We start from the raw sequence: 27,355 nt of genomic DNA on the forward strand, positions 1-27,355 counted from the left end.
TTTACATGTTTTAACCGAAGCCTATGTTGGATTCTTTCTATTGAAAATTTCAAAGATTCTTTGTTTTAACTCTTGGGTAGATAAGCCTACAGCTCTGGCTAAAAACTGTTCCCACAATCCAAAAATCTATTGTGAGAAAAGAGTTTGTAGACTCAAATTTAATGCATTTTATACATCATGATTTCCTTCTTACATCCTGATCTGGATTCTCATAGCTATATCTGATACCAGAGAGGTAACTCTTAGCGCTAGGCCTTGAGGGGATCAATGAGCAAAGGTTTTAGCCACGATTAGAGGAGTTTTAGTGCAAGAAGTAGAATGCAGACAGGAGCAGCTCACTGTGCAAGATACATGTTCAATGGAGTAGGTGCAGATGGGGAGCAGATCGGGAGAGTAGCATAACATGAGGTGTTAATAATCTAAATCGCAAATAAAAAAATTAATGGTTTGAAGTTGCAGACCTGGCAACTGAAATAGGAGGTCTAGATCACTGATTCCCAAAGTTGGGGTATATTCATGGGTGCTCGATCAGCTAGTATTGGGTCTTAACTAAATAAACACTAATGTTGAAATGGGGGGTGTGTGAAGTAGTTGCATTGCTGAGGCTGATTCAAATATATATATGTATATTTTTTTCTGCTTTTATTGTCATTACACTCACACAAGTACAGTGCAACGAAATGAACTCTGCATTTAACCCATCCCCCTGGGGAGCAGTGGGCTGCCATCGTCTGGCGCCTGGGGTGCAGTGATCAGGGTTAAAGGTCTTGCTCAGGGACCCAGAGTGTCAGACCATGGGAGTGGGGCTTGAACTCAGAACCTCTGGATTCCAAGCTTAACGCCCTAACTACTAGGCTGCCACTCCCCATATACAATAAATTCAGCTTTAATCAACTTTAATAGTGATTACACTGCCACAAGTACAGTGCAACGAAAAATCACCTTTATTAAATTTTGCTGAAAATATTGTATATGGGTCAGAAGCTGAAAAGTTTGTAAACCCCTGGTCTAGATAGTAGTTTTAACGTGTGTTCATTGAGTTGTCTAACCTCCGAGGCGTCCTTGAAGCTCTCATAGTCGCTCCCTCCTCCCAGTCCAGGAGCAGCAACAGTCCAGCGTAGCAGCAGCAGCGGCAGCAGCAGAGCTCCTAGCATGGCGCTCTGCGCGGCGGCTCGACTTCTCTCGTCTTCTCCGTGTTTCTCTCTCGCTTTGTTTTCCTTTCGTATCTGACAGAGGTTTATTTCTTCCTTCAACCATAAGGCCTTCTGAATGAAAGCTGTACCGGTAAGGCGGCGGGTTTTCTCAGGGTAACACACTCCCCTAAAGTGGGTAAAATATTCGGGGCTCGGCTGCTAACTTCGCGTTAGCAAGAAGGCAGAAAGTGGGAAAAGAAGCGAGCAGGATCCAGTTCCAGGAGAGGTGAGCCGTGTTTCAAAGTGTTTCCTGTCATTTTAAATCGATTCTTTAACTTTTAGAAACTATTATATCAAAATGCGACTTATTAGAAAAACTCCTGAAAGTGTAATTTATTTAAAACGAGGCAAATATTTCCTTCATAACTGTTTAAAACCAGTTTCCCCCCCTTTAATTTTCCTACTTGACTCCTGTGTGTGTCAGAGAAGTTGACAGCTTGAGCTCAGGAGGTTGTAAAAACTAAAAATGTTGCGTAATATTGTTGTTTTTCTCGGTTATTCCATAAATATTCCTGCAGCAGGCTGGGGAGGTTAATCATTGTGGCTGAAATGAAGCGGGTTGTTTGCTCTCTCTGTTGATCGCATGTTTGATGGTCTGATGTTTGTCCTCCTAAAACATAAATCACAGCATTTTACTCCTCCGCTCCCATTAAAACTGAAATATTTTTACTCCTTTATAGTTTCTAGAAGGCTTTCTATGAAATCAGAAAAAATCTGACTCTGATCTTTGGTGATTTTAGTTTTTTTATAGAGCACCCATTGACAGTTTAAGCCAATAGTGTTATTGGAATCCAGGATAAGACATTATTAACTCTGCAACGTTTGGAAAAATAATATTTTGATGGCAAAAATGCAACTTGAAACGCCATATTGCCCGAATATATTAAGAAAAATAACAAAAGTGCTTCTTTTTTTAGGTACAACATAAATATAGATACTGGCGCTTAGATTTTTTAATGTATAAACCTAAATATAATTGTTAACTAGGCTTATTAACTTTTTTTAACTTTACTTTTTACTTTTCATTTAGCGTTTTACCTTTTTTTACTTAATTTACAGTAGGTAATAAATCATTCAAGGGCTCATCTAATCAGTCAAATACCAAAATAGGATGTACAGCCATATAGCAGTATCTTTGTTTAATGGCTGGATATAGATCTTGTGCTTCTAGATCTCACTGAGGGACAGGGGGACTCATTTCTAATAGGTATGCAAGCGATTAAAAACAGTAACTTTCTCTTAAAGGGTTTGGTAAAGTTCAGAAAAGTATTTATAGCTTTTATTCTGTGTCTCGTTGTTTTAATGCTTTTGTTCATCCATCAGCTCATGCATTTTTCTTTTCATCCATCATTACATCCATTCCTCTATAAATCCTCCAGTCTGGCCTTATCTGTTCATCTTACCATTAGTCTCATTTATCCATCTTTTTTCAACTTTGTATCCATTGTTTTAAAAATCATTGTATCTCAATTCATCTTTACTTAAAACTGTATTTTAACCTTTACAAAGGTTCCAGACATCAGTTATGAGGCCATATGTCTTATAAACACTAAGAATTGCATTAGTGTGAGGGCAGGAGAACAAGGCAGTAATGTATAAGTTTGTGGTAGTTGCACACATACTGAAAACTCTCCTATTTGTTTTTTTGTTTTCCTTTTGTTTGTTTACGGTGTTCCACTTCTTAGCTGATGACACGACACATGACTCCAGCCATATGTCCTGTCTTATATAGATGCTATGACCTATTTCTCGTTACGCAGTCGATTTAATTTGCATCCTGTGACCTTTTTTTCTCCCCAGCTGATGCAAATGCCATGGCAATAGCCGAGGTATGGCAGTGACGTGAAAACCCCCTGATCCGCTTCTGAACAAAGACCTTATCGGCATTATGCTCTTCTGAAGTGGAGGCTCAACACAGAGTATGGATGAGTCCATTTTACTGGATTTGCTTGAGTGCCCCGTATGTCTGGAGCGCCTGGACGCCTCCGCCAAGGTCCTTCCCTGCCAGCACACTTTCTGCCGTCGATGTCTCCAGGGCATCCTGGGCTCGCGCGGCGAGCTGCGCTGCCCGGAGTGCCGGACGTTGGTGGAGTGCGCTGTGGACGAACTCCCCAGCAACATCCTCCTGGTGCGTCTTTTGGATGGCATCAAGCAGAGACCTCGGATGGCCGCCTCCGGCGGTGGCGTCTGCACAAATGGCACGTCGGGAGCCGTGGCCCGAGCACACGGAAGCGGGACCAGGGACCAGGTGACTCCAGGAGTGCAGCCTCAGCGCGCTCAGGCAAAGAGCACCGCTGTCCGAGTAAGTAACCCTGCCTTTCCGGGTTTCCCATTGTTGGAGCTAAATTGAGACAAAACAAGGAAAATCTGCGTGGATTAACAGCAGCATGTTGGGTCTCTAATCTTTGGTCTGGATTATTGGTTATTATGGGGATCTTTAAGCCAGTCAGTTGACCAACAGCCCATCACCACCACAGGCAGAGATTTAGAGCAGTCAGTAGTTTAGCCGCAGATAATTCCACTTACTGTGTCGACGGTACGCAGACTTTTAATGGATTCTGTGTCATTAGTGTCCTTTTATTTGCTGACAGCGTGACGGTTTATACTTCTTCATTAACCTATAATCCAAGAACCATTGTAATAAATCTAGGAAGAATTTTTCCACCAATATTTGACCTTACAGGAACATTTAGAGAAATTAGGTCATTGATTTGACCTGCTTTACCTTTCTAGATATTAGACGTGTCCAAATACAGCCTTTTCATTTCTGATACGATACAGATATGGACCCGATACAATATCAGCATTCTTCATACATGTTTATTTATTATTTTCTTCATAGTGTGGAATGATGGAAAACGCTTGTTCAATGGATAGATATAAGAACCACCTACCCATTCATTATTCACCAAAGAGTTACAGACAGTTAAAAACAAAAGTTGATAGTAGGTATTTTTTTTACGAGCTTTCTAAAATCAGAGATTTCAGACGCAGGCCGATTTATTCAAATGTCCTCAGTCGGTTGAGGTTAAGAGAGAGCGAGACTTTCAGCAGGTAACAGGAAGGCTTAATGGGGGGCAGCTAAGCTTCAGTCTGACTTTGGGAATGTTTGCAACCTTTTGGAAAGCTCAGCATTATGGTAAGGATGTAGGTGCTGTGGGGAAAGCTAATAGCTGTCTGAAAACTGAAAACATGAAAACTGTTAATATAAAATGCTGAATTTTATTGTAATCCAGTTTTACTGTGACATGCTTTGTCACCCGACGCCACATCTGCTCCCATTTAATGGTTAGCAGCAGGTTAGTTTTCTGTAAACAGGAAATTGACCTCAGACTGTAGGTGAATCAAGTGTACGTCTTAGCGTAACAGGACAGGCCTTTTTTGTTATTTTGCAGCTGTTTTATTGCATTTTTTTTTCATCAAGCAAAATGAGAACATTTTATCTTTATATATGTGAAAGGAGCTTCTACTAACTTTACCTTTCCTCTTGCAAGAAAGTTTCTTAATGTTTCTTTTCCACTTTCACAGCCAGTGGGAGTGAACGCTGGAAGTTAATAACTGGATCAAATCTGCTAGGTTTCCCTAGAGGAAAATCATTTTAACTGATCTGAATCATAAACTAAAATTAATTGAATTAAAAAGTTCATTTTATCTAAATTTTCCTGATTATTTTTTTATGAAAACAATTTTTTGACTCTTTATCAAATAGTTTTAGATTTTTGGCTGCAATGATTCCCAGCTTCCCCCCCCCTAATATGCGCAGGTGAAATACCTGTGGGCCCCTCTTTGAGCTGGTCTGGTTTCTTCGAAGGGAGGATTGGGTAGATGAAAAGATGTTAAGGTCCTGTGTAGAATCAGTGGAATGTCAGAGCGCTGATAATGTATCTGCCTAGCCATGCAGGTATGAAGATCAGAGAAGCTTCTGTAATTTGCTGCTGGAGGACCTGTTTCATTTGCCAAAGTATCACTTCAGAGGATTTGTTCTCTTTTCAAAGCTCTTTGTGTCTTTTAACCTCCCCCCATACTAAGAAAACACTTTGCAAAATTATAACCTCTTGAACTTTTTAACATTTTGTCACGCTGCAACCAGAAACTTCAGTTATCGTGGTAAATTTGATCTGATAGACTAACCCGAGGTAGTGTACAATTGTTAGTAAATGAAATAGGTTTTTCTGTATTTCTTTAAATAAAAAGCTGAAGGTTTTAGTTCGCATTTAGACTCGGGACTAGAACCACCTTTAGCTGCGGCTCTTTTGTAGAACGTCCATGTTGGCTATGATGCTTAGTCAGATTGAATAAAGAGCATTTATCTACGGTTGCTTTGAACTCTTTCCATGGTTTTTCAGTTGGATGTAGGTCTGGACTTTGACTGAGCCGTTCCAGCTGTGGTCGGCAGCTTTTATGCTACGTTCACGCCACAAGCAGCAGGGGCAGCAAAAACGCGTGTGCTGCATCATTTTTGAAGTTTAATTCTGATGCGCAGCTGAAGCATCTCTGCTGCCCTAGCTGCGCGGTCTGATGCTTGTTAGGCAGAGCTACCCTATCCTTTCTTTACCTGTAACAAGTGCAGCTATATATGCTGTGATCAGTGCGTAAAAAGTAGTTTTAGTATGTTTTAAGCGAGAAAGTCGGAGCCTGTCAGACCCCCGTACACCGACAGTGCGCTGTCACTAGGAATCAACTACTGTTTCCACTACTGTTCTTGGCGGCTGGAAGTAGATGTTATCATTTTTCAAGTGCGTAATCCAAACTGCAGGCACCAGAATAATAAAATCGAACATATTTTGGCGACAGGGTTCAACATTTTAAGTTAATTTAGGCGTTAATAAACTGTTTCAGAGGAGTGATAGTGATCTGCATCAGCAGTGCTGTGTCTGTCTCACTGCCAGCTCCCAGATCAGCTTCTCTGATTGGTTGATGTGGCGCTTCGAGCAACAAAGTTAAATTTATCCAACTCCAGTAGCTGCTGCTTCTGAAGCGCGTCAGATGCTCAGAAGCTCATAATGAGCTGCTTCAGCTGCAACCATTGACTTTGCATGTAAACTAGCAACTTCTGCTGCTTGAGGTGTAAACGTAGCATTAAGAGATGGTTATCCTCCTGCAGCAGTGTGCTACAGTGAACTTGTCGCTGATATTTTTGATTTATGCCCAATATTGAAGCAAGGTCTGCGCTGTGTTATTCCACGCCACAACGCAAGAGGAACAATCACCAACTAGCAGTGGGTCTAGATATGCCAGAGGCCGCAAGGACGAGGGGGCAAGTTTGTGCGACAACGCAGGGACATGAGGATGAAAAGAGCGGGGATGCAGGTGAAAAAGGGCCCCAGCGTTCTTGCTTCTAGCTGGTCAAACTTCACAAGTCGTTTTCCACAATGGCGGTCATACAAACAAAACAAGCTGGTAAGATACCAAACAGGAAATACGGATAGTATAGAGCGGATGTAGATTTGACCAATCCAAGGCCTCCTGTCTGCGGCACTGTCTGCGGTCAGCTACAATTTTGGAGAGGTGCAGCAGAGTGTCTGCATTCACTGTGACACACACGCAGGCGACCTGGTTTATGAGTATAAATCAGCCTTTATACTCCATGCTGCTTTCCCACATGTACCTAATATTCTGGCTAACTGTAGCGGGGGAGTGTGGGGCGCAATCTGCAAGCTAACAACACCACACTACACCTAGTAGTAGTAGTAGTAGTAGTAGTAGGTCATTTATGTCCAAGATTTGGTTAATCTGTTTATTGTGGTGATATTTATGGGCCAAATCAAAAGATGTGTAGAATGCTTATAATTCCAAACTGTCGACTATAAACAAGGGTTTAGTCGTACATTTTTCTGTGACCAGCTTCCTTGTTCTTGCTAAATCAAAGGATGATGTTGCTATTACCAAGTTTCTACATGGAGAATAAGCCTTTAGTGCAGAGGTGCTTATACTCTGATACTTGAGAATAACTTTTAGATGCATCTCTGCATCAATACTAGCAGTTATTCAGAAATGTGATCTGCTAAAACTATGGATGCACCCGTATCCATTAGTATTAATATTACAGTTATGGCTATTGATCAATATTTCCCAATTTCTTACATATTTTCTTACCTTTTGATACCCAGTAAGACCAACCACAGTGCTGAAACTGTTTTTCTGATTCAGTTCAAACGCTCAAAATAAGTTCCATCACAGTCACATGACCAAAGAAAACCACATCATTCCCATCGCCTGAAACCAAATCAGCAACTATATGGAAATGAATCTGCTGCTGATATCGGCCCAGTTTTACTTATTAGACCGATCCTGACTTCCCTAAGGATGACCAATATTTACAGATGCAGTCTGGGTTTTGTTTTTAACCCTCTTACCTCTCAGGTAAGAGGCTGCTTACTCATCCTGATGCTGTTTGTTCACTAACCTCTCCACAGCCTTCAAAGAACCACACTATTTACACTGAGGTTGTTTTGCACCTTTTAAGTTATTAATTAGGCTACTTCTAATGGCAGCTCTGTAATCTAAAGGGTATTTGGAGCTGAATGTTTGTTGCTGTAATGTAATAAAAGTGAGAGAGTTCAGTAAACACACAGTTTGAAGAGATGAGCTATTTTCCATTGTTTGCACATTTGTTTGTGCTGCTGCGGCTACGATGGCGTCTCCTGATGTCTAAGGTCATCTTTAATGACAAAGAATCAAGAAAAGACATGGCTGTGCAGGTGTGACACTTTGGGAACATAAAAGATGGAGATCAAAGCTCTTGGGGATCGTCCGGTCTGATCTCTGGCCAGTGCTCCACAGGGATCGAATGCTTCATTGCCACCCGGTGACACCCTCAGTCCCATTTCTTTCTTGTTCATCATCTGTCCCTTTTGGGGGGTTGTAGGGGGAGGGGGGTCCTTTAAAGCTTGAGGCAGCCCCACTTGTACTGTTCCTCTGTTAAAGCAGGGCTCCACCTCCGATTCTTATGTGGTCGGATAATGGCAGGGAGGGCAGGACGGTGGGGACTGCCTGACAGATGCACAACGGGGTTTTGTTCTGGGTTCCCTCTGATCCTCCTGACTGGCCGCCACGTGTAGACCGGTCCACAGCGATTCTGTGTGCAGGGAAGGCCCAGAGTAATGGGGAGTTTTAAGTGAAGGTGCGGGGACCAAAAGGGACAAATGTTCAGAGATGAACCTCTCCCAGTCGTCTCTCTTCATCTCCAGGGCTGCAGCATGTGTTTGACACAGCACTGTGGTATTTCTTTCATGAGAGCAATCAAAAGGCCGGTCTTTACTGTAGCGCAGCGGCTGTGTGTGACTCACCTCCAGCGGAGCTCCATTACGGGGATGTTTTGTCTTCCTCTGGCCCTTGTTGACTTCTAAAACAAAGTATTTTGTTCAGAAAGATTGAAAACAGATACTTGGTGGTGTTTCTGTGCTAGAGTGAGGGAGGCCTTTCGGGCTGTGGGGGAGTCGGAGGTCGGAGTTCACGAGTCACGGTGGACAGGGGTCACTGGCAGCTGGGGAAATGGGAAGGGAATTTGAGATCGGAGTGGATGTATTCAGTTTCACTGTGGTTCCCTGGAGAGTTAAACCCTTAGTCCACTGCTTAAAAATAACATTTCTGTTTTGATTAAAAAATCCTAACAGGAAGTGTTAACTGTGGTTATGCTCCCAGTTGGAGTTTTTGGTTTTTATTCATGCCTGTAATAAAGCAATGTGTTGAAGATTTCATTATTGTTTCATGTCTGTCAGTTTGTGCTTAGCTGATTAATAAAAGTTTTTTTTTTTTTTTACTTTTTTGTGCATATAATCTTTATTGTATCTTTGGTAATGTAAACTGTCAGGTTGTTATTAGTTTAATGGATTATGATATCAGGTGTTGGGATCAAGGACAGTAAAAGTCCATCTATCTGCTACTTTTGAGCGTTGGTTTGATTTGGGTGGAAATGACAAAAAAGTGCTTAAAGAAATCACCACAGTCCTCTTTGGGTATAGATTGTTGGGTCATAGCTATGTGTTAGTGCATGCAGAGTCTGAAGGCCTGGTTATACTCCTGCAGCAGTGTGTCGCAGTGAGCTTGACGCAGACATTTTTGATTCATGCTCAGTATTGAAGCGTGGTCTGTGACAACAGAGGGATATGGTGGCGAAAAAGAACAGGGATTCAAGTGGAAAAAGGGTCTCGGCATTCTCTCACACCTCGGTCTTTTAGCTGCTCAAACTTCACGAGTTGTTTTCCGCAATTTCGGTCATAAAAACAAAACAAGCCAGCCTCCTGTCTGCGGTGCTGTCTGCGGTAAGTTTCAAATTGGGAGAGTTACAGTGGAGTGCCTGCGGAGGGGGTGGGGACGGCTTTTTGTTCGCTGCGACACCTACGCAGAGGACCTGGTGTCGAAGAGTAAATCGGCCTTTATGCTACATTCACACTGCAAGCAGCAGAGGCAGCAGAAGCAGCTATTTTACATGCAAACTCAATGGTTGACGCACATCTTAGTGCAGCAAAAAGTCCCGCAGTGCGTTGGAGCAGCTGAAGCTTCTGGGCATCTGACGCACTTCAAAAGAAACGTAAAATGTCGAAACCTGCCAGAAAAATCTGTTCGATTTTATTATTCTGGTGCCTGCATTTGGATTACGTACTTGAAAAACGCTAACATCTACTTCCAGGTGCCGCGAATAGTAGTGGAAAAAACGTGAGGAGGCGACCGGGCCAGAGGCTGCTGTTGAACGGGATTCCTAGTGACAGCGCACCGCTGTACGGGGTCTGAGCGGCTCCGACAGATATAATATTTAGGCAGGATCATAATCCTTATGAACTAACCGCACAGATTAGGTTTTCAGGTAGACTTTCTCACTTAAAAACATATTAAAACTACTTTTTACCCACTTATAACAGCAAATATAGCTGCCATTATTACAGCAAAGAAAGCATAGGGTAGCTCTTCCCAATGCGCATCAGACCCACTTTTCTGCCGTGCAGCCAGAGCAACAAAGATGCTCTGGCTTATCATATAATAAGCTGACTTTCCCCCTGGATGGCAATTTAACTATTAGAATAAATATGGCATCCAAACATTGATTTGCAGACATTGATATTGAGATGAGAGCATTGTGCAGCTCCATCTCCTTTGATTTTTAACCTTCCTTCGGACCCGTTTCTTCTAAATGCAGTGCTGTAATTTGTTGAAGCCTTTTACTGATGAAAGGAAGTCCTGTTGTTTTCTTAGACATCGCAGATGTTTTTTGGCCCTCTGGTTATTTTGGGATTAACTTCATAGCGTGTTCTGTCTGCATTTATTTCCTGAGAGAGAGAAAATAAAAGGTTTTCCGTGCCTCTCTGTGTGAAGTACTCACAATAAAATTCCTGTGCACTTCCTAAGTCTGAGGTCGATGAGTAATGCTCGCTCTCTTTGATTACATCATATTGTTGTGGAAGTCTTAACTTCTGCCCAGTTTCCTGACCTCAGCCTGCATGACAGAACCCCATCATTACACCCTCACACTGCCCACATGCTGGCAAACATACTTACTGCTTTTCCACTGGGAACGTTTTTAAGAGGGCTTCGTTCTGTCCGTTCCCACTCTCTCTCTGTGCACTTTTCTCTCCGGCTTCCTCTCTACTTCCCACAGAGGTTTAGGAAGCAGAAATGGCATTTTGGACAGTGACTACAGAGATTTTGCAGTGCTCTCTTGATAGTTGCCAGAGATCTGCTAACAAGCTAATTTTTAATGATGAGAGAATATCAAGTAAAAATACAGATTTTTAACAAAACGGTTCAAGAAACTGTAACCAAGTATTTAATTGCTTGATTTTAGACAAAAAAAAAACAGAATACTTTCTTCTAGCTGGAAGGAATTTTAAGGAATTGGCTCTAAAATCTATATACCTCACAAAGCCAGAGTCATCTCTCAGTAGTTATTCTTTCAAAATTGTTTGATTAAAACAAAAAAACTCTATTTAGGAACTATAAGTTGACGAAAACCACACCTTTCCCCTCTAAATTACAGCCATCTTCCTTCTCTCCCTGCCATCCAAACCCAGGCTGGAGCCTGTAAGGGGTCTAATGAGGATTAGAGTTCATTAGACAGAGTCAGCTCTGCTCCCTGTTCTCTGCTTTCTCTTAATTTAGGCGAAACAAAACACTAACTGTTTAATAAAGTGACCCATGTATTTCCAGCTCTGGTTCCATTTTTTTTGTTTTCCCATCTTCATTGAAACCTTCATAGTGCAAGTTACAAATGGTTGTACAAAAACAGATTGTGTTTCTTTTACTTTGTGTTTTTCATGATTTTCTTATAGAAGCACTTTTATTTTTATTTATTATTTTTCTTAATATATTCGGGCAAGGTAGCATTTCTTGTTATTACATTGAAATCCATTTTTGCCATCAAAATATCCATATTTTTGAATGTTACAAAGTGGATTGCAATAACATTATTGGCTTGAAATGTAGATGTTCAAAGTATTTCACTGAGTGCCCTATAAAGGGTTAAGACACCAGGGTAATTGTTAAGGTGCTTTGAGCTTTCCAAGTTCTAAATGGGACATTTTTTTGTTCTTCAAATTATTTGTGTGAACTAAGGCTTGCTTACATATTTATATCAGATAAGAGAATGAGAACATTTTGAAAAGTACAGGCGTTGTGCTGTGCTGGGCCAAATAATTCTATCTGGTGGAAAACTCAGATTATTGTGGCATTTGTGAGTTTCTTAACACCGCTCTGATAATAATTGGCTGTCCACCTTTTTCAATGAGACAGAGGAGTAAAGGATTAGTGTCATTCATTGAACCCGCTGCTCTCTTAGTCAGAACAACTAGCTGCTCCAAAACAACTCATGAAGACCAATGAAGAAGTAAAGCACTTAGCTTTAGGACGGCTCACATGGCAAGATAATCGGGCCGATTTCTGCCCCGCTCTTTCCCTTCCGCAAGGCCCCGATTATCAGGGAGATAATCCTGCTGTGTGTGGTGTGTTAAGAGTGATCAGGTCAGCTCAGAAGAATGTCAGGACAGCTCCGACCGTAAATCAGGGAGATCCAACATGCTGCATTGTCTTGGCCTAATATCCTGTCGTGTCAGGCGGGTTCAAATCACATGCTGGAGTTTGAGAATCAAAATTTTTGCAGTTCAACCTGTTGGAGAAACTGATCTGAGAAATGTTCACTTCAAGCTGTGATCTATCCTCTTGCGTAGCTGTCAGCGTAAAACCAACAATGAAAAATGATCTATTTTACCTATAAAGAGAATGTGTATATTCATGTACTAGAAAAAGTTTGAGTGCTCTGAACACTCTATTATCACTGGTGACGCAGTTTTATGATTACTACCTTATTTAACCTTGAATAACAAAACTTGTTTGCACACAATTTTTTCATTCTGTATTCTGGTATTTGCAGCCTTCACCAATTAAACGCTTTGTATTCACTTCCAGCTGCTATGATCAGCAGCAGGAAATCGCTGAATGGTTAGTTGGCTTTTGGGAGCCGTAACTGGGGATTCAAAGTGTTACCGCCTGCCTCTATGTGCCATCTGCTGCTCAGAACAACTATATTATTATATTTAAAGTCAGGATGAATCTTAATTCTGATGAACTGACTGCACAGATTCCTTTTTTTTTTGGGTTGTACCTTCTCGCTCAAAAACATCTTTTACTATTTTTTACGTTTTTCTCTCACACCATTGCAGTTAAAGCAAAGCCATTGTGTCAGATAAGCCTGTATGCAATGATTGATGCACATCAAGAGCATCTAAATCTGGTCAATAGTGACAAGTGGTACTTGATGTGTTGCAATTAATGACCAAAATATGAACAAAACTGTTTTGTTCCTGAGTTTTTGTTGTTTTTAATAATCATTATTGTCATTGTCTCTTCAAATTTTGAAGATCTCCTTGCAATTTTAATAATCTTGCCCTGTGAGAAAATCTCTTCCTTTAAGTTTATTCATCTGCAATTTAACTAGAACCACAAAAAACACATTGCTTTGTTATTTAAATGATCAACAAGTGATAACAAAATGATAAATTACAAGCTGTTGTTCGCCTTGAACTTAAGCAAACTCCTCCTTCTTTAAAGATCCTTGGTCAAAGTGAGATGGTTAATTGAAGTCTGTTTTTAGCTGTAAATGATTAATTCTTTTCAATATAAGTCAGGGCTGAGCGATATGGCCTAAAATAAAATCTCATACATTTAAATTCAATTTACGATTATTTTTTTTCTATAACAAAAAGCAATAAAAAGGCAATAAGTACAAACAGGGTACAATGTCTTTGGCTATGCCCAAAGCGACCTTGCTCCTTTTGTATCATATGCGGTACTTTGAGCAAAAAAATGTGGCTACAGTTAGGCATTTCTTAGCTGACGTTTGTTGGTTAGTGCAGGTTCGTTCGTCCCAGAGAGACGTTTTCATATTGGGCTAGATGCTTCTCCTTCAGGTGTTGAAAAGGGTTAGTGGTTCTACTACCTTTAAATGAGCTAGCCTTTAGGCAAACGTAGCAGCTTCCACGTCTCGTTCGCAGCAAACCCAGACCAAAAAAAATAAAAAATAAAAAATCCTTCGCCTGAAGTTGCTGCTTACCACCCCACCCCCAAAACTTGGAGAGCGGTCTGGGGCACATCACTACCGCGCCACGCTATTGGCAGCTGTGCTTCTGTTAACGGCTAGCTTCTTAGCTTTCTGGACAGGTAACCTTTTCTGACAGTTTTAAAATATGCATTTCAATACACAACCCTATATCCTCTATTACAACCATGGTTGCCGGAAATCTGCTACTACGCCGGACAACTTTAAGCCCTGCTGTTCCAAACAATAAATGAGTATATTCCTTTTTTGAGAACAAACTTCCCACTCAACCGTAGTTCTGATGTCTTTTGCTGTTTTGTGTGACATTTTTTGCTTGCCAAGCTGCAACCTGAGAGTAATACTGCAGCTACAGAAATTCTGGGTAGCCAAAAAATGTGCCGGTATACAAAAAAAAAGATTAAATAAAATGTTAATTGTAGGGATGCACAATATTGGGATTTTGGCCGATATCCGATATGACGATATTTTAAAACTCATGTAGCCGATAACCGATAACGGATACCGATGTTAAAGCTGGACAAAAATAAGTAGTCATTGAAAATAGCAGTTTTGTTATCCATTTCTGACACTTTGAAAAATAATATACTCAAATATATTTTCATATGCTGATATCAAATTGATTTTTAAAAACGCGGTATCGATCTATTTTACTTTCAAAATCTCGTGAAATTTCATCGTTCTGTTACAAACTCTCGTGATATTTTGCAAATTCTTGTGAGATTTTGTTAGTAAAATAGATCGATACCGCGTCAATATATCAACATATAAAAATATGGCAAAATTTCGATGACATATAGCAATATTTCATTAGTAAAAGAGATTGATATGGTGTTTTTAAATGGCAATATATCAGCATATGAAGATATTGTGATATTTTAATTTATCAATATTTTTTCCCTTGTCTTTAGAAGCTTTTGAGTCTGTAAAAAAGTTTTGAGGAAGAAGTAGTAGTATTTCTTTTTTTTTTCTTTTTTTTTTTAGACTTTAGAAACTCAGAAGCTGATCAAATATGGGGTTAAATATCGGTGGGGTGGCCGATGTCAGATATTCAGTTTTAAGGCCGATACTGGCCGATACCGATGGGGTGCCGATTATATCGTGCATCCCTAGTTAATTGCCCACAATAGACAATTAAAAGTAATTAATTGAATAGATTTTTTGCCCAGGCCTAATATAAGTAAATTTTTTCATATATCTTATTGGATTCTAAGTTTAAAAGTTGATATTCAACTAAATTAGTTTGTTATTCTCCTATAAAACAAGGGATGATTTTTTTTCCCTTCGGTATTTATATATTCGAAAAGATCTTAGACCAAACATTAAAGGTTAGAGCTACAGCTTTTTCATCAAAATTAATCATTTTCAAAACTGATTCATCCATTGAACTTCTAGAGTCATGCAGAATACTTGTATCAGTGTTCGTGAAAAATATATAGTGTATAAATAATTATGAATTTTGATTGGTTTGCACCAATAGGAACTGTATGTGGAAATCACATGAGATGGACCCCAGGTGTTGCCAGATCTAGTAGTTCCATAAAAGCTCTAAGAAATTGCCTACTTTTCTGGATTACATTTCTCACATTCAAAAGTAAATAAATAAAATAAACAAAACAAAAATGAAACAAAAAGATTATGAACATCAAGCTATTAAGTATTGGTGTAGACTAATGGAAACAATTGAGTTCAGCTTTTCTTTTGAACAGATTAGTTTAATACTAGCTTTAATGCTAACCCAAAGATAACCTTTAACATTAATGGACCAGGAAACCAGCTGAGCCTACATGTGTCATTTATTAACCTTGAGAAGTTAAACTTACATGTATTATGTTTAAATTATAGAATTAATCCAATTAAATGTTGAGCCTTTTCTGATTTTTTTTTTTTAACTGTTTGCTGGTTGATTTAATACTATGTGGTGGGGGGTAAAGCATGTGTAAAGCTGTAATTCAGGAAAAAATACCCAAATTGAAAAAGAAAATAATAACTGAATTGATAACAAAAGGTAAAATCCTTGAACATTTGAAAATACTTTTGAGTTTACTCATCAACTTCTGTGTTCCTTAAGTTCTAAGTATGATTATTAGAGGTTAAAAAAGAGTTGGAAGCTGATTTTATTGAAAGAAAATTAGTCACCAAATCTCATAGTCTTTGTTTATTTTTCATTTTGTTGTCCAGGTTCCCATTTGACTTAATTGTGTCGCGTACCACGAGTAAAAACACCCTCCCTTATATTTTCCCATTCTGTCGTCTCGCTGGTGTCATGGGAAAACATACTAGCATAATAACAATCAAAGCTCGGTCATGCGTCACCATGTGGGCACGTCCTGGAACAGACACAGTGAACAGGAACAGGGGTTTATGTCTTATATCCTGGGAGATAACACTTCCTTCATGTACAGTATATGTTTACAGAATCTCCAAGGAGAAGTTCAGGAAAGCCGGTCGTGATTAATGGGCCGTCATGCTCCTCTCTTTGTTGGGTTTCACCGCTCCTCTTATGAGGGTTCTGTTTCCGTCTTTGTCTTTTCTGGCTCTTAAGATGTTCCAGGCCAGACACACTGAGGAAGGAACTTTTGTTCTGCATCTTATTTTCCCAGGCGGAGGGGGATGTTTTGTGTTCGTGTCTTGGAGGAATGCCGTGAACAGTTGCCGGTCACTGTTTCTTTTCCAAACAGCAGGCTTGTCTGGTCTCGTCCTGCCTGCCAGCTAACACTCACCTTCCCCTCTAGCAGACACTGGGTGTGTACGGTCTTAGAAGTTTAATCCACTCCTCTGACCACAGGTTAGGTCTTTGATTTTGGTTTGCTAAATAAATGAGTAAGGATCCTGTTAGTTATGTTTATAGTAAACTAAGCTGTGATGTTCTTCTGCACCTGGAAGCCTCTGGGCTGACTTGGCTGCTGCATTTGTTTCCAGTTTCAAAGTCCTGTGTATAAAGCGCTGGCCACCTGGCTGTGTTTTTATGGGAAGTTGGCCTTCTTTTGCAAATGGTGATTAAACTTGTGAGCAAAGATAAGTTCATTTGACTTATTTGTTGTTTTTTTGAGTGGTTTTAGTACTACTCTCTAGGTGGTCCTCAAACCAAAATGCCACATTTGTTAACCGTCCCCACCCCCGCTTGCTTTGTCCATTCATGTCACATCTCTCAGCATGGAGCAGTGCTTCTTATCCACAGTGCTATCACACCTGTGCGGGCTGATAAAGCTGTCCTTTGGAGCCCGTGTACGTGTGGTCCACTGGGTTGTGTTTAATCTGTTGGCAAAATGTTTGCTTGTTGAGTCCTCGTTTGGGGACTCAACAAGCTGTTTTATTGTGTTTCCCCTCACATTATTTCCCAGGTAACTTTTACACCACTCTGGACTTTAACTAGTGGTTTGACCTCTCACCCCTCGCTGTGATTGGTTCTCCTCAATAGGTCATCCATGGACCGTTTGACCGCTGGCATCTTAAGTGATCATTTCTTATCCCTAAGGCATAATCATGCTTAGCTGGGAGTTTTCGTTTTCAGTTGTTTGACCTCTGACCCTGGGGCTGTTACTGCCTCTGGTTCACCTTGGTGTTTGATCCTAACCTACACTTTAGAGATGGGAAATTGATTGCTGTTGTTCAGAAGTTGTCTTATGGGCATTTTCAGCTGATTTTGGTATGCTCCAAGCTGTTTTACACAAAGGGACAGGAGCGCTCACACAATTAAAAATTCTAGACACAAATCCACAATCTTGCTAAATAAAGTCCGTATATTTTGTTGATCTGTCTACTCTCATGTTCTGAGAGACAAGTGCTATTAAATTGCATCAGGATGAACTGCAGTGACTAAAAGTTGGCTATGTAAAAATGACTACTAATCAGTTAAAAATTCAAAAGAGTGAGTTCATCTCATAAATGTGTTCATTTGAATTCACACACAGACAATAATGGTAATATTAGATAATTGGCTGCTCATTACTAGGGTCGTCACTAGGGCTGTGTTTAAAAATCTGGATTTATTCTCATTAATTTCTCCTGGTCCATTCATATAACCAAAGATCATTAAAAAATATTCCCACTGTTATTACAGCTGCCATTATCTACCATTACTTTATTAACTTGCTCATGTTAATGTAATACTAGTATCAATATTATACATAGCTTCACAGACATATAATTCAGCTAAAAGCTAAACGATGTTATACCTGAGATCCAATTGAAAATTGGACTGGATCAGATGGAAAAGAATTGGTTTTAAACGATCCCTTATGTTTAATAAAACATGAATGGTCTTTTACTTGCCAGTTTAACGGACAACCGAAAGTAGAGTGATTCTACTCCAAACACACTCCTGGATTTGGCTTATACTAAGTATATTTGCTACAGTATAACTAAGGATCTTGTCAATGAAAATGCTTGCAGCAGCAATTTTTTTTTAATGTAATCTTTCAGTTCATTTTGCATAATATTTTCTTTAACTACTGCAGCTGTGGAGGCTCAGGTGCACATCATCTCTGGGCAGCTCTGATTGTCAGCTTCAGTCTGGCTTTATCATAATCTGTGTTTTTGTTAGCCGCATTAGCCTCCAATAGCTTTAATTTCCTGCTAATAAAATCTATATTTCAGGTTAGCATAAACCTTGATTCTCATTCTTACTTATGGTTCTTTGCTTGCTGACAACCAGTAATTAATAATTAATGGCAAAAAGAGCAAAATGTTGTTTTTCTTTTTTCTTTTTGTCTGTGCACTTACACCAGTATCCTGTCGTAACTTTTTGCTGCTTATCCAGTTTTAGGCCAATTGCTTTCCCAACTATGGCCTCACATTGTTCTCCATGACTTTTAAGAGGTGTGATGTTTATTTAAATGACTCAGACTGACTTTATGTTCATGAAAACCCATTAAACTGCTAACACCCACCAAAAAAACAAAGAAAACACAAATGTTGACTTTGCACCTATATAAGACAACAGCTTGAATTTTCAGCCAGACTTTCAGGCTACATATTCCTGCTCTGTAGTAGAGAACAATATCATTCATGTTGATCACGTTATTTTCTGTTTTAAATATTTTTATCTTAGACATTTTCCCTATTTTCTTCCGTTCCCATGTTCTGGTTTTAGATTTTCTTTGTCTCCATGACCTTTTTTAATCCCAAAGCCATTGGATCGCAGCAGCATAAATTGAAAATGTAGGTTTTGATTGCAGCTTATTTCTTTACCGAAAATCTGTTTTAATCCTTTAGGCTCCATATGTGCAGGTCTGAATTGCACAGGTGAAAAGTCTACGAGTCGACAAGTGAAAGGGAGAGGCTGATTTTTACTGTAAAGCACCCATCAGGTCAAGGAGAATAAACTAGATTTATTTTATCAGCCTTAGTATTAGTATCAGCCTTTTAGCCTAAGTAGAGATACTCGGGTCAGAATTTTGTGGCTGATCTGTGTTTTTTTCCTTCTTTTTTTTTTTCATAAGCGGTGACCTGATTTTTCTTTAAGAAATACAACACAAGGAGATATCTAGTCTACTTTTCCATCATAATTAAACATGTATTTGGGAAAAAAAAAACAAAAAAAAAAACATGTATTTGGAGCGGTGGTGCCTTTACAGAACTAGTACAAAAACTGTTTTTACAAAATCATACTTGATTATTTTAAAAAGACAAAAGTGTAATGTTTTGACGTTTTATAATGTTTTTGTACATTTAACTAGAATTTGCCACACTAGCTTTATATAAAAACACTCTGTGTATATCCTTGTTTTGGAGGTAAACTCTTACGTTGATTTTGCATTTTCTAACATTTACTAATCTAAATCTCTTGCTTGGAAGATGGAGGCTGAAAGTTAAGAAAGGTAACAGAACCACTTTGCTGTCCTCATTTTATCCTTCCTGGTATCGGCTGATACCAGGAAGGATAAAATGGCAGCTCGAATGGGCGACAGACATGTCATAGAAAGTACAAACGCCTTATAATTGACTGTGACTTAATTTTCTTAACAATTGGCATGGTTGCCTTCAAAAATCACAAAGATGGCTCAGTGTTACTGACTCTGTAATGACTTCCACACTGAAGAGTGTAGTTAACGTCACCATGGTCTGGTTGGTGCCTTGGTATTTGTTCTTTTCTTTATTGGAATAGAACGTTTTTATCATTTCCATCTTGTTAATCAGTCTATCAAGCTAAAAAAAAAAGCACCAGCTAGTGTTTTGATGCATCTCTAAAGGGATATACCTATTTTAAATCCACTAGAGAACATCTTTCTATAAACACGGTAAAATATCTCAGTAAAATAGACTTGTTTCCTTGACAGAATGGGGACGTTTAGTTCAAAGAATTTCAGCCAGTAGAATCTGAACAACGCTCTTCTGATGCTGCAGCTTTTGTTCAGCTCTCATCTCAACATTTAAAATTCATTATCTTATTTCAGCCATAAAGCTAGATAAAAACCAGGCCTTTGCAAGCTCACATTAAAGTCACTCGGGTCTCATTGCAGCAAAAATGGTTCAATTCCTTTCACCAATTTTTTTCTTTCTTTCACCAACAGTTTTGTCTCTCTCTGCAGAAAATAAGAACAGACTTGGTGCTTCTTTACACAACGCCTCACGTCTTCAGTATACAGTAGAGAAAACTTGCAGTTATGTGTTAAATCTGCACTGAGTCAAGAGTGAAATGGACAAACAGTTTCTTAAGGGAGTGGGGAAAAAATGCTTCCACTTGAGTCTGAGAAAAGATGCAGTGTTTGTCTCTTGGATCCTTGCCAGGACTGGGTCAACTTCCCTGCCCTTATTTGTTTACTTTAGACGTCTCTTAAACCAGCAAATATTCTGCTGATAATCTTCTTGCAAGAAACAGTTAATAAAAATTTCTTACAAGCTAGATGTCCACTTCATCAGTTTTTCCCTTGGTTTGTAGCGTGTGTAAATCAGTGTCAGCCAAGCGGAGCAGGTGGCTCAGCCTGAATAACTGAGAGGGACAAAAGCCTACAGACACTGCAAGCTTTCACAAGCACAGTGGAGAGTAATGTGAGGAAATGCTTAGTATTCAGCTCATATTGACTAGTATTCAATACACAGATACTGTGACATTTGTGAACTAATCCCTCCGTAGCTTGGATACAAGTTTGGTTCCGACGTGAGACTCCTTTTACAGAGCTAATCCTGTTATTTGCTTTATTTGGAAAATATTACTGATGGAATCATTTCATATAATATAGACAATATCTTTATTCTGTTTTTTTATTAGATCATTGTTGAAGGCAGTATTTTTTCAAATGGAGATGTTTTGATATAAATATTTCTATTTACATTTAGTTTACTCAGTCAAGCATTTGAAGTTTTTTTTTAGAGGATTAAATTACAAATTTAAGCCAATTCCAACTGTATCTACTTTAGATGTTATTTTGAAAGTACATTTATAAAAATCACAAAGACGCCCATGATCACCCCTCTGTCTCCACCAATCGTTAAATATTCCTTAGACGTCTCACACAGACTATGGGAGATGTTGATGTTACACAGCTCTGAACCTAATTAGGATTTTCTTAATATTTGGAAACAAAGAGAACATGATTACAGTTTTGGCACGGTACTCCGTCTTTCACATCTTATAAATGCAAATAGCACAATTAGTGTGGTTAGCATTACTAACAACAGTATGTTCCCTGTAATTATCAGACCCTTGTGTGATTTTAAGATTGGCAACATTTCTTTATCCAGAGTGATTTATTCCCTGCAGAATTAGGCCCTGTGTACACAAAAACAACCAATTTATCACATTTCAAATCAACGGGAACTTTATTGGCCAATTTCGTTTGCACAGATAGGAATTTTGACTTTTGTTTTTCATTGCTCACATTATTATCAACCGTAGAGGCAACTGACTGTGTAGAAGGAATACTTAAATGAATAAAAGGGACTCAATAAAATAAGGATAAAAGCAGTATGCAAAATTGTGTGTGCAGTCTAATGGAACATTTTTTTTATTTAAATAAAAGAGGGAAGACAGTTTATAACGCTGTAAAATTCCTTGATTGTTTTAGCAGTGTCTGACTACCCCAGCTATGTGTTTAGCAAACGGACAGGGGAAGCAAACTCTCTGTGCTGGTTTGCTTTTTACCTGAGGAGAAAAGTCTAAACAACTCGTGACTAGGATGTGTGGGCTCAGCAGAGATGTTAGTTGATCTTTTTCTGGCCCTAGGCCTGTTTAGGTCATAAATGGAGAGAAGGTCATTCCCAATGATCCTCTCTACACACCTAATAGTTTTTTTTGGTTTGTAGTTGTCCTGTTTTATAGCTGAGCCAAACCACAGAGATGGATGTGCATAAAATAGACTGAAGGAAACGGGATTCATTTTCTATTTCTGTTTCACATAAGCCCCATTTACACTACCCTTTTCAAACTGTGCTGAGATCGGTCCCAGCACGGTGACTGAGATAACTGTTTAGTGTAAATGGCACACACAACTGACTTGGAACGTGCGAGACACAACCAAACTGCGCTAAACTGGTACTAGTTCATCAGTTCTGGCTCAGTTCTCAGATAACAAAGAGTGAATGAGCAGGCCGCATCATCACCTTACAGTCAGCGTCCGTAATCATGAAATTTCAGACGTTCATGAAAATACTAGCTTCCCTACCGTGCCACACGATTTCCAGTGATGAAGCTCAATGTCTGTCATTGTGTCCTATGCCTGTAAGTCATAATTAGACTGCCATATGTGGTATGCACTTCCCAAAAGCCGACTGTCAAGTAAATTCACCAAAGGCTGCCTTCATTGCCTGACTCTCTGCAAACAATGAAATATAACAATGATAACAAAACATAACTTCCTGAATGTTACAGGTGCCGCCATGTTGGTTTGTTTGTTTATGTCTAGAGAGCAGTTGGACCGTAGATCATCACTAGGAAGCGAGAAACCGTGCTAGCGTGGTGTGTAAATGATCGTAAGGAACTGAGCTCAGCACTGTTAACTAGGGGTGGAAAGGTTCACAATATCCACGGTTCGGTTTGGTTCACGGTTTCGTGGTCACGGTTTTCGGTTCGATTCGGTTCGGTATATGTTGATTGTTAGCCTGGCATGTTGGTCATGTTGCTGTTAGCATAAACAAAACGTGTTGCACACTGTTTTTATCCACAACTTTCTTTCTGCCGTCATCGTAGTTCACTCTAAATGCAAAGTGGTCCCATACAGCAGACCTATAAAGTGCTGCTGGCGTGTCTTCCAACTCCTGTTCTTTCCCACTCGCCATACCCACACAATTCTCCACAACAACTGATTTTTTTTCTGCTACACCCGGCTACGCTGCTTTGCTTCTTCTTCTTGTTTACTACTGGTGGTTGGCTTTGGTTGCAGTACCGCCACCTTCTGCTCTGGAGTGTAAACGCTTCGCCTATGAGAAAAAGGAGCAGCGCATGAACCGAACGCAACACACGCGAACCGAACCGAGACAGTCGAACCGAACGGTTCGGACGGTTTTCATCAACCGTTCCATCCCTACTGTTAACTGATACAAGCTCAGTCCGAACTCGGCACGGATCGGTTTTCAGAGGGTAGTGCTGAAATGGCTGGTTCTTCTTCACTAAGGAACAACTTCCACACTGAAGAGTGATGTCAGCCTAACCTGGTTATTGGATGTGGTGGTTTCACTCATCAGAAAAAAAAAACACAAAACATTTTTAGTCCCATTTTTAGATCAGAGTCAGCCAAGCATCAAATCATTCAGTGCCGGTCTCTGATCTCTCCGACGTTCCTGTTCTTTCTTTTCTGTCTTTTTGCCTCTACCAAATTAGTCAGGGCTTCTTACCGATTGTGTTTTGCTCTCTGCAGTTTGAAAGGTTCAGAAACTCTGGCCTGTTCTCCTCTCTCTGCCTCATGTTCTTTCCTTAGTCTTTGATCTTAAACTGTTTCTCTGCTCATGTCTTTCTGGCTTTCTGTGTTTTGCCTCCTCACACGCTCCGTCTGCTCTGAAATGTGAGCGGGGTTCCTGTGAGAGAAACTGGTGAGCCCAGTGTATGAACTGGCACTGAGTTAAAGGATTCTGTTCTTTTGGATTTCAAGGAAGACTGGGTGATTTCAAGGCCACCCAGAACCGGCTTTTTACCTCTCATCAGAAGGCCAACCAGTTATAGAAAGCAGGCCCTTAAACAGAAGGTTACGCAAAAAAAAAAAAAGTGCCACTTCATGTGTAAGTGGTTTTTGTCTTAATTGCATTTTCACAGTAGAACCCACGCTCACTAGAGTTTCATCAAAACCACATGCGTGACACCTCTACACACATGGTCCCATAAATCCTCTCCCCCTCCTCTTAAAATGCTTTCCCTCTCACTGACTTTTTTCTGTAGCTAACAAAGTGCTGTAAAACTGATTGTATGTCCATGTGTTGAATGTTTTCCTAAAACCTCACCACCATCAGTTCATGTAGCTCCTGTTTTTTTCAGTTCCTTATGGGGACGTCCTATTCTTGCCTAAGCATCCAGATTTACATGCTCCCCCAGGGGACGGCTGAGGAGCCGAGAACTGGCAGTAAACAGCAGATTGCTGGGGTCATAGAGTGGGTGCTCTGAAGATGTGTTTTATAGCTTGCGTTTAGAGAAGTAGCAGCGTTCCCCCCCCCCTGACTAAATAAGTATCAGACTACTTGACAGATGCCTTTGCTGATCAAGCGACATGGAAGAACATGAGAGCTTCCAAGAGTTTTGAAAACTTCCTGTTCCTTCTCACATGCGATCCAAGCCTCCATCTGGCGTCCAGACCGCTCTGAGTGTTTTCATGCCTGTAGACTAATGTGTGGGACCTCATTTGGTATGTAGAGAGGAGAAACAAACAAGCATCTCTACTTTTGTCGCACAGTAAAGCTTTAGTTAGCTTGCATGTTTTATTGCTGTCTCAATGTTGTACGAAATCTAAGCAGTCGGTAAACATTCCCACAACATTTTGACACCCTGTCACTTGAATTAAGGGAGTTTTCCCACTTTCGCTTTGTTTTTCTTCAAACCTCTAAACATTTTTGTTGTTGCTGATCCAGGAATTTAATGAGGAGCTTCTATCCAAATGCTGTTTGCTCACTCAGCTCTGTTTTTCCTCTTCTTCTCTCCACCTCTGTTAAGCTAAACGAGGCAGTCGTTTACAAAAACTTCAATTTTACTGCTTTATTTTTTACCTTTGTATTTCAATTTCTGTTTGACAGGAAGCTATTTTTCCATCTCCTATTTTCCTTACAAAGACATAACAGAGACTATTAGTTGATCTAAATATTTGCATTGGGTCGACAGCATGATTCCATACTTAGACTGCGAAAAGATTTTGAAGAGTCTTCTTTTGTGAAATTCACTTCACTATCAAGAGACCCAAAAATAGTGGAAAAAAGCTCCTGTGTAGAGTTGCCATAGAAACCTGAGGGTGGAGGTTTTTCTTTTGTCTCATACTGAGGAGCAGACAGCAGCTCTAGATGACGAAGCGGTGTCATTACTATCTACCATATCGAGGACACCTCCAAAGCTTTACTTTGTAAGTTTGGAAAAGTTCCACAGCCCTACTTTTTTCAATATTTAATTTTTTTGTCCGAAGATATTTTGGATTATTCTTTTGGCAACACTATATAAAACCTTTCCGGTTGATATTTCACTATAATTAAGAGATGTTATGTTGAGAAACTGCTTTGGATAAGCAATGTATTGATAGCAAAATGTGCTATTAATCCTAATTTTAAGTCATGAAATGTGTTTGAACCACATGAACAACACAGGAAGAATGATAAACTATAGCTTGTGGGGGAAATAAAATCATACTCCTTGACCCATTCCTGATTATGTCCCGTTTAAACCAAAAACATGGCTTCTATTTAATGGGTTTTTACATGATTGGCTTCTGTGCTGGATTTCATTTTTAGACTTTGACTAGGCCAATTCTAACTCAAACGCTTTAACTAAAGCAATTTAATTTAAACCCTTTCTTTATTACTAGAATTGTGCTCCTGAGCTTTTAATCCAGTCACTATTCTCTAGCTGCAACCATCTTCGCATCAACTCTTGAGCAAATTGCTTTTCCTATGAAAGGAGAGTATCCCTACATCCCCATACCACCACCACCACTGTGCTTCAAGGTGGGGGTAAGCAATGCCTAAAATAATGGGTGTTTGGTTGTTTTCTTCCATAGTATTTTGACTTGTGGCAGGCTTTAAACAGAACTTATTTTAGTTTTCTTCTTATAATGGCTTTTTTTCTTGCCATTCTTTAAAAAAGGCCACAAATGCATCTTTAATTTGGTTTGGGGATGATTAACTTGTGGAGGACATTGCTAATAGTTGTCCCACAACTTTGAGACTATTTGCCCTCAAAAAAAGGAAACTTTGAGACAACCCTCCCCCTCCAGTCAGACACTTGCATCACATCTTGCCTTCACCAGGACACACATCCCTTCTCAGACACACACAAGATCACATTCACACAGCCACCCCTGCTGAAAAACAATTAGACCACCAGTCTATTTTATGGACTATTTCACGTTTATGTACTATACTGTACCTATACTTTACTGTACATCTTTTTTCCATGATACCTTCTTCATATTTTTTGTGTTTCTTTTGCTTTAGAATTAAACAGTATCACCATTGTTTTTTTTTGCTTAAAATAAATCAGTATTGACATATATATCGCAATAGACAACAATTACTATAAAACATGTCTGATAAAATCTTCGGATATTCTACTGATCCTCTATCAAGAACCACATGGTATTCTAAGCAGACTTGCTTAGAATACCATGGCAGTCCTCGGAAATTCGGCCACGATCGGCGACTGGCTGGTTATTATTGGGGCCGCCGATTTTAAGCGCCCATCTCCCTCCTATGCTTGGTCCATGTTTATTTCAGTCATAGTGCCCAAGACATAGGGAACAATCACACATGCAACAGATGAGGGAGAACACTGCATTCTGAGCTCAGATAGAAACGGCAGGATATCAGTGAGAACAGTGGCACAGAGAGCACCATAACCAACTGCTGATGGGTGTCTATGCTGGAGGTAGGACCATGAAACAGTCCTTCTAGGACTAAATTATAATGCTTTTTATAAAAAGCCAACTGCAGACCTCTACAGAGCTTTCCCGCATCACCCTTGGGCAACATTACTTTCTCCATCTTTCATTGTGATTTAAAAAAGTGTGTCTTAGTGATACATTGTCACACATTTTCTGCCATAATGCACAGCCTTATAAAGACCTGGAAGTGTTCATATCCTTAATGCCAGTATAGGCCTAAGATTCAGTTGAGCATTTAATTAAAGAGATTTTTCAGATGATGAATTAAACGGAGGTCTTTTAAAGCTTGAAATTTTGTTCCTTAACCCTAATATTACTTTAAACATCTCCATCCTTTTATCACCGACTGGTTTTAACCAATCCTTGTGTTCCTCATTTGTTCTCTAATAAACCTCTGAGGCCTTAGCAGAACAGCTGGGTTTATACTGGGATTAAATAACACAGCTGTAGTCTATTTACTAATTAGGTTACTTCTTAAAGCAGCCGGTTGGAGTGGATTTTATTTTAGGATGCCATTGGAAAAGCTCCTTAAAGCTACAGTGTGTAATAATTTCAGCGACATCTAGTGGTCAGACTGCAGACCGCAGCAACATGAACATCTCCCCCCCACC

General features: G+C 39.7%; 1 protein-coding gene across 2 annotated transcripts in view; it reads left to right on the top strand.

Annotated features, from left to right (window-relative positions):
• The first annotated feature begins 1,115 nt into the window (after window positions 1-1,115).
• sh3rf1 (SH3 domain containing ring finger 1) overlaps window positions 1,116-27,355 on the top strand; it is a 51,341-nt gene continuing 25,101 nt past the window's right edge. The window contains exons 1-2 of one of the 2 annotated variants that reach the window (XM_015403539.1): window positions 1,116-1,419; window positions 2,994-3,495. In XM_015403539.1, the coding sequence (XP_015259025.1) occupies window positions 3,115-3,495 (381 nt within the window). In that variant the 5' untranslated portion in view covers window positions 1,116-1,419; window positions 2,994-3,114. Of the gene's footprint in view, window positions 1,420-2,993; window positions 3,496-27,355 lie in introns of those variants that run through there. The other variant, XM_015403540.1, reaches the window with a different exon arrangement.

Source organism: Cyprinodon variegatus, unplaced genomic scaffold (assembly GCF_000732505.1).
Source record: "Cyprinodon variegatus isolate N-32 unplaced genomic scaffold, C_variegatus-1.0 Scaffold1514, whole genome shotgun sequence".
NCBI lineage: Eukaryota > Metazoa > Chordata > Actinopteri > Cyprinodontiformes > Cyprinodontidae > Cyprinodon > Cyprinodon variegatus.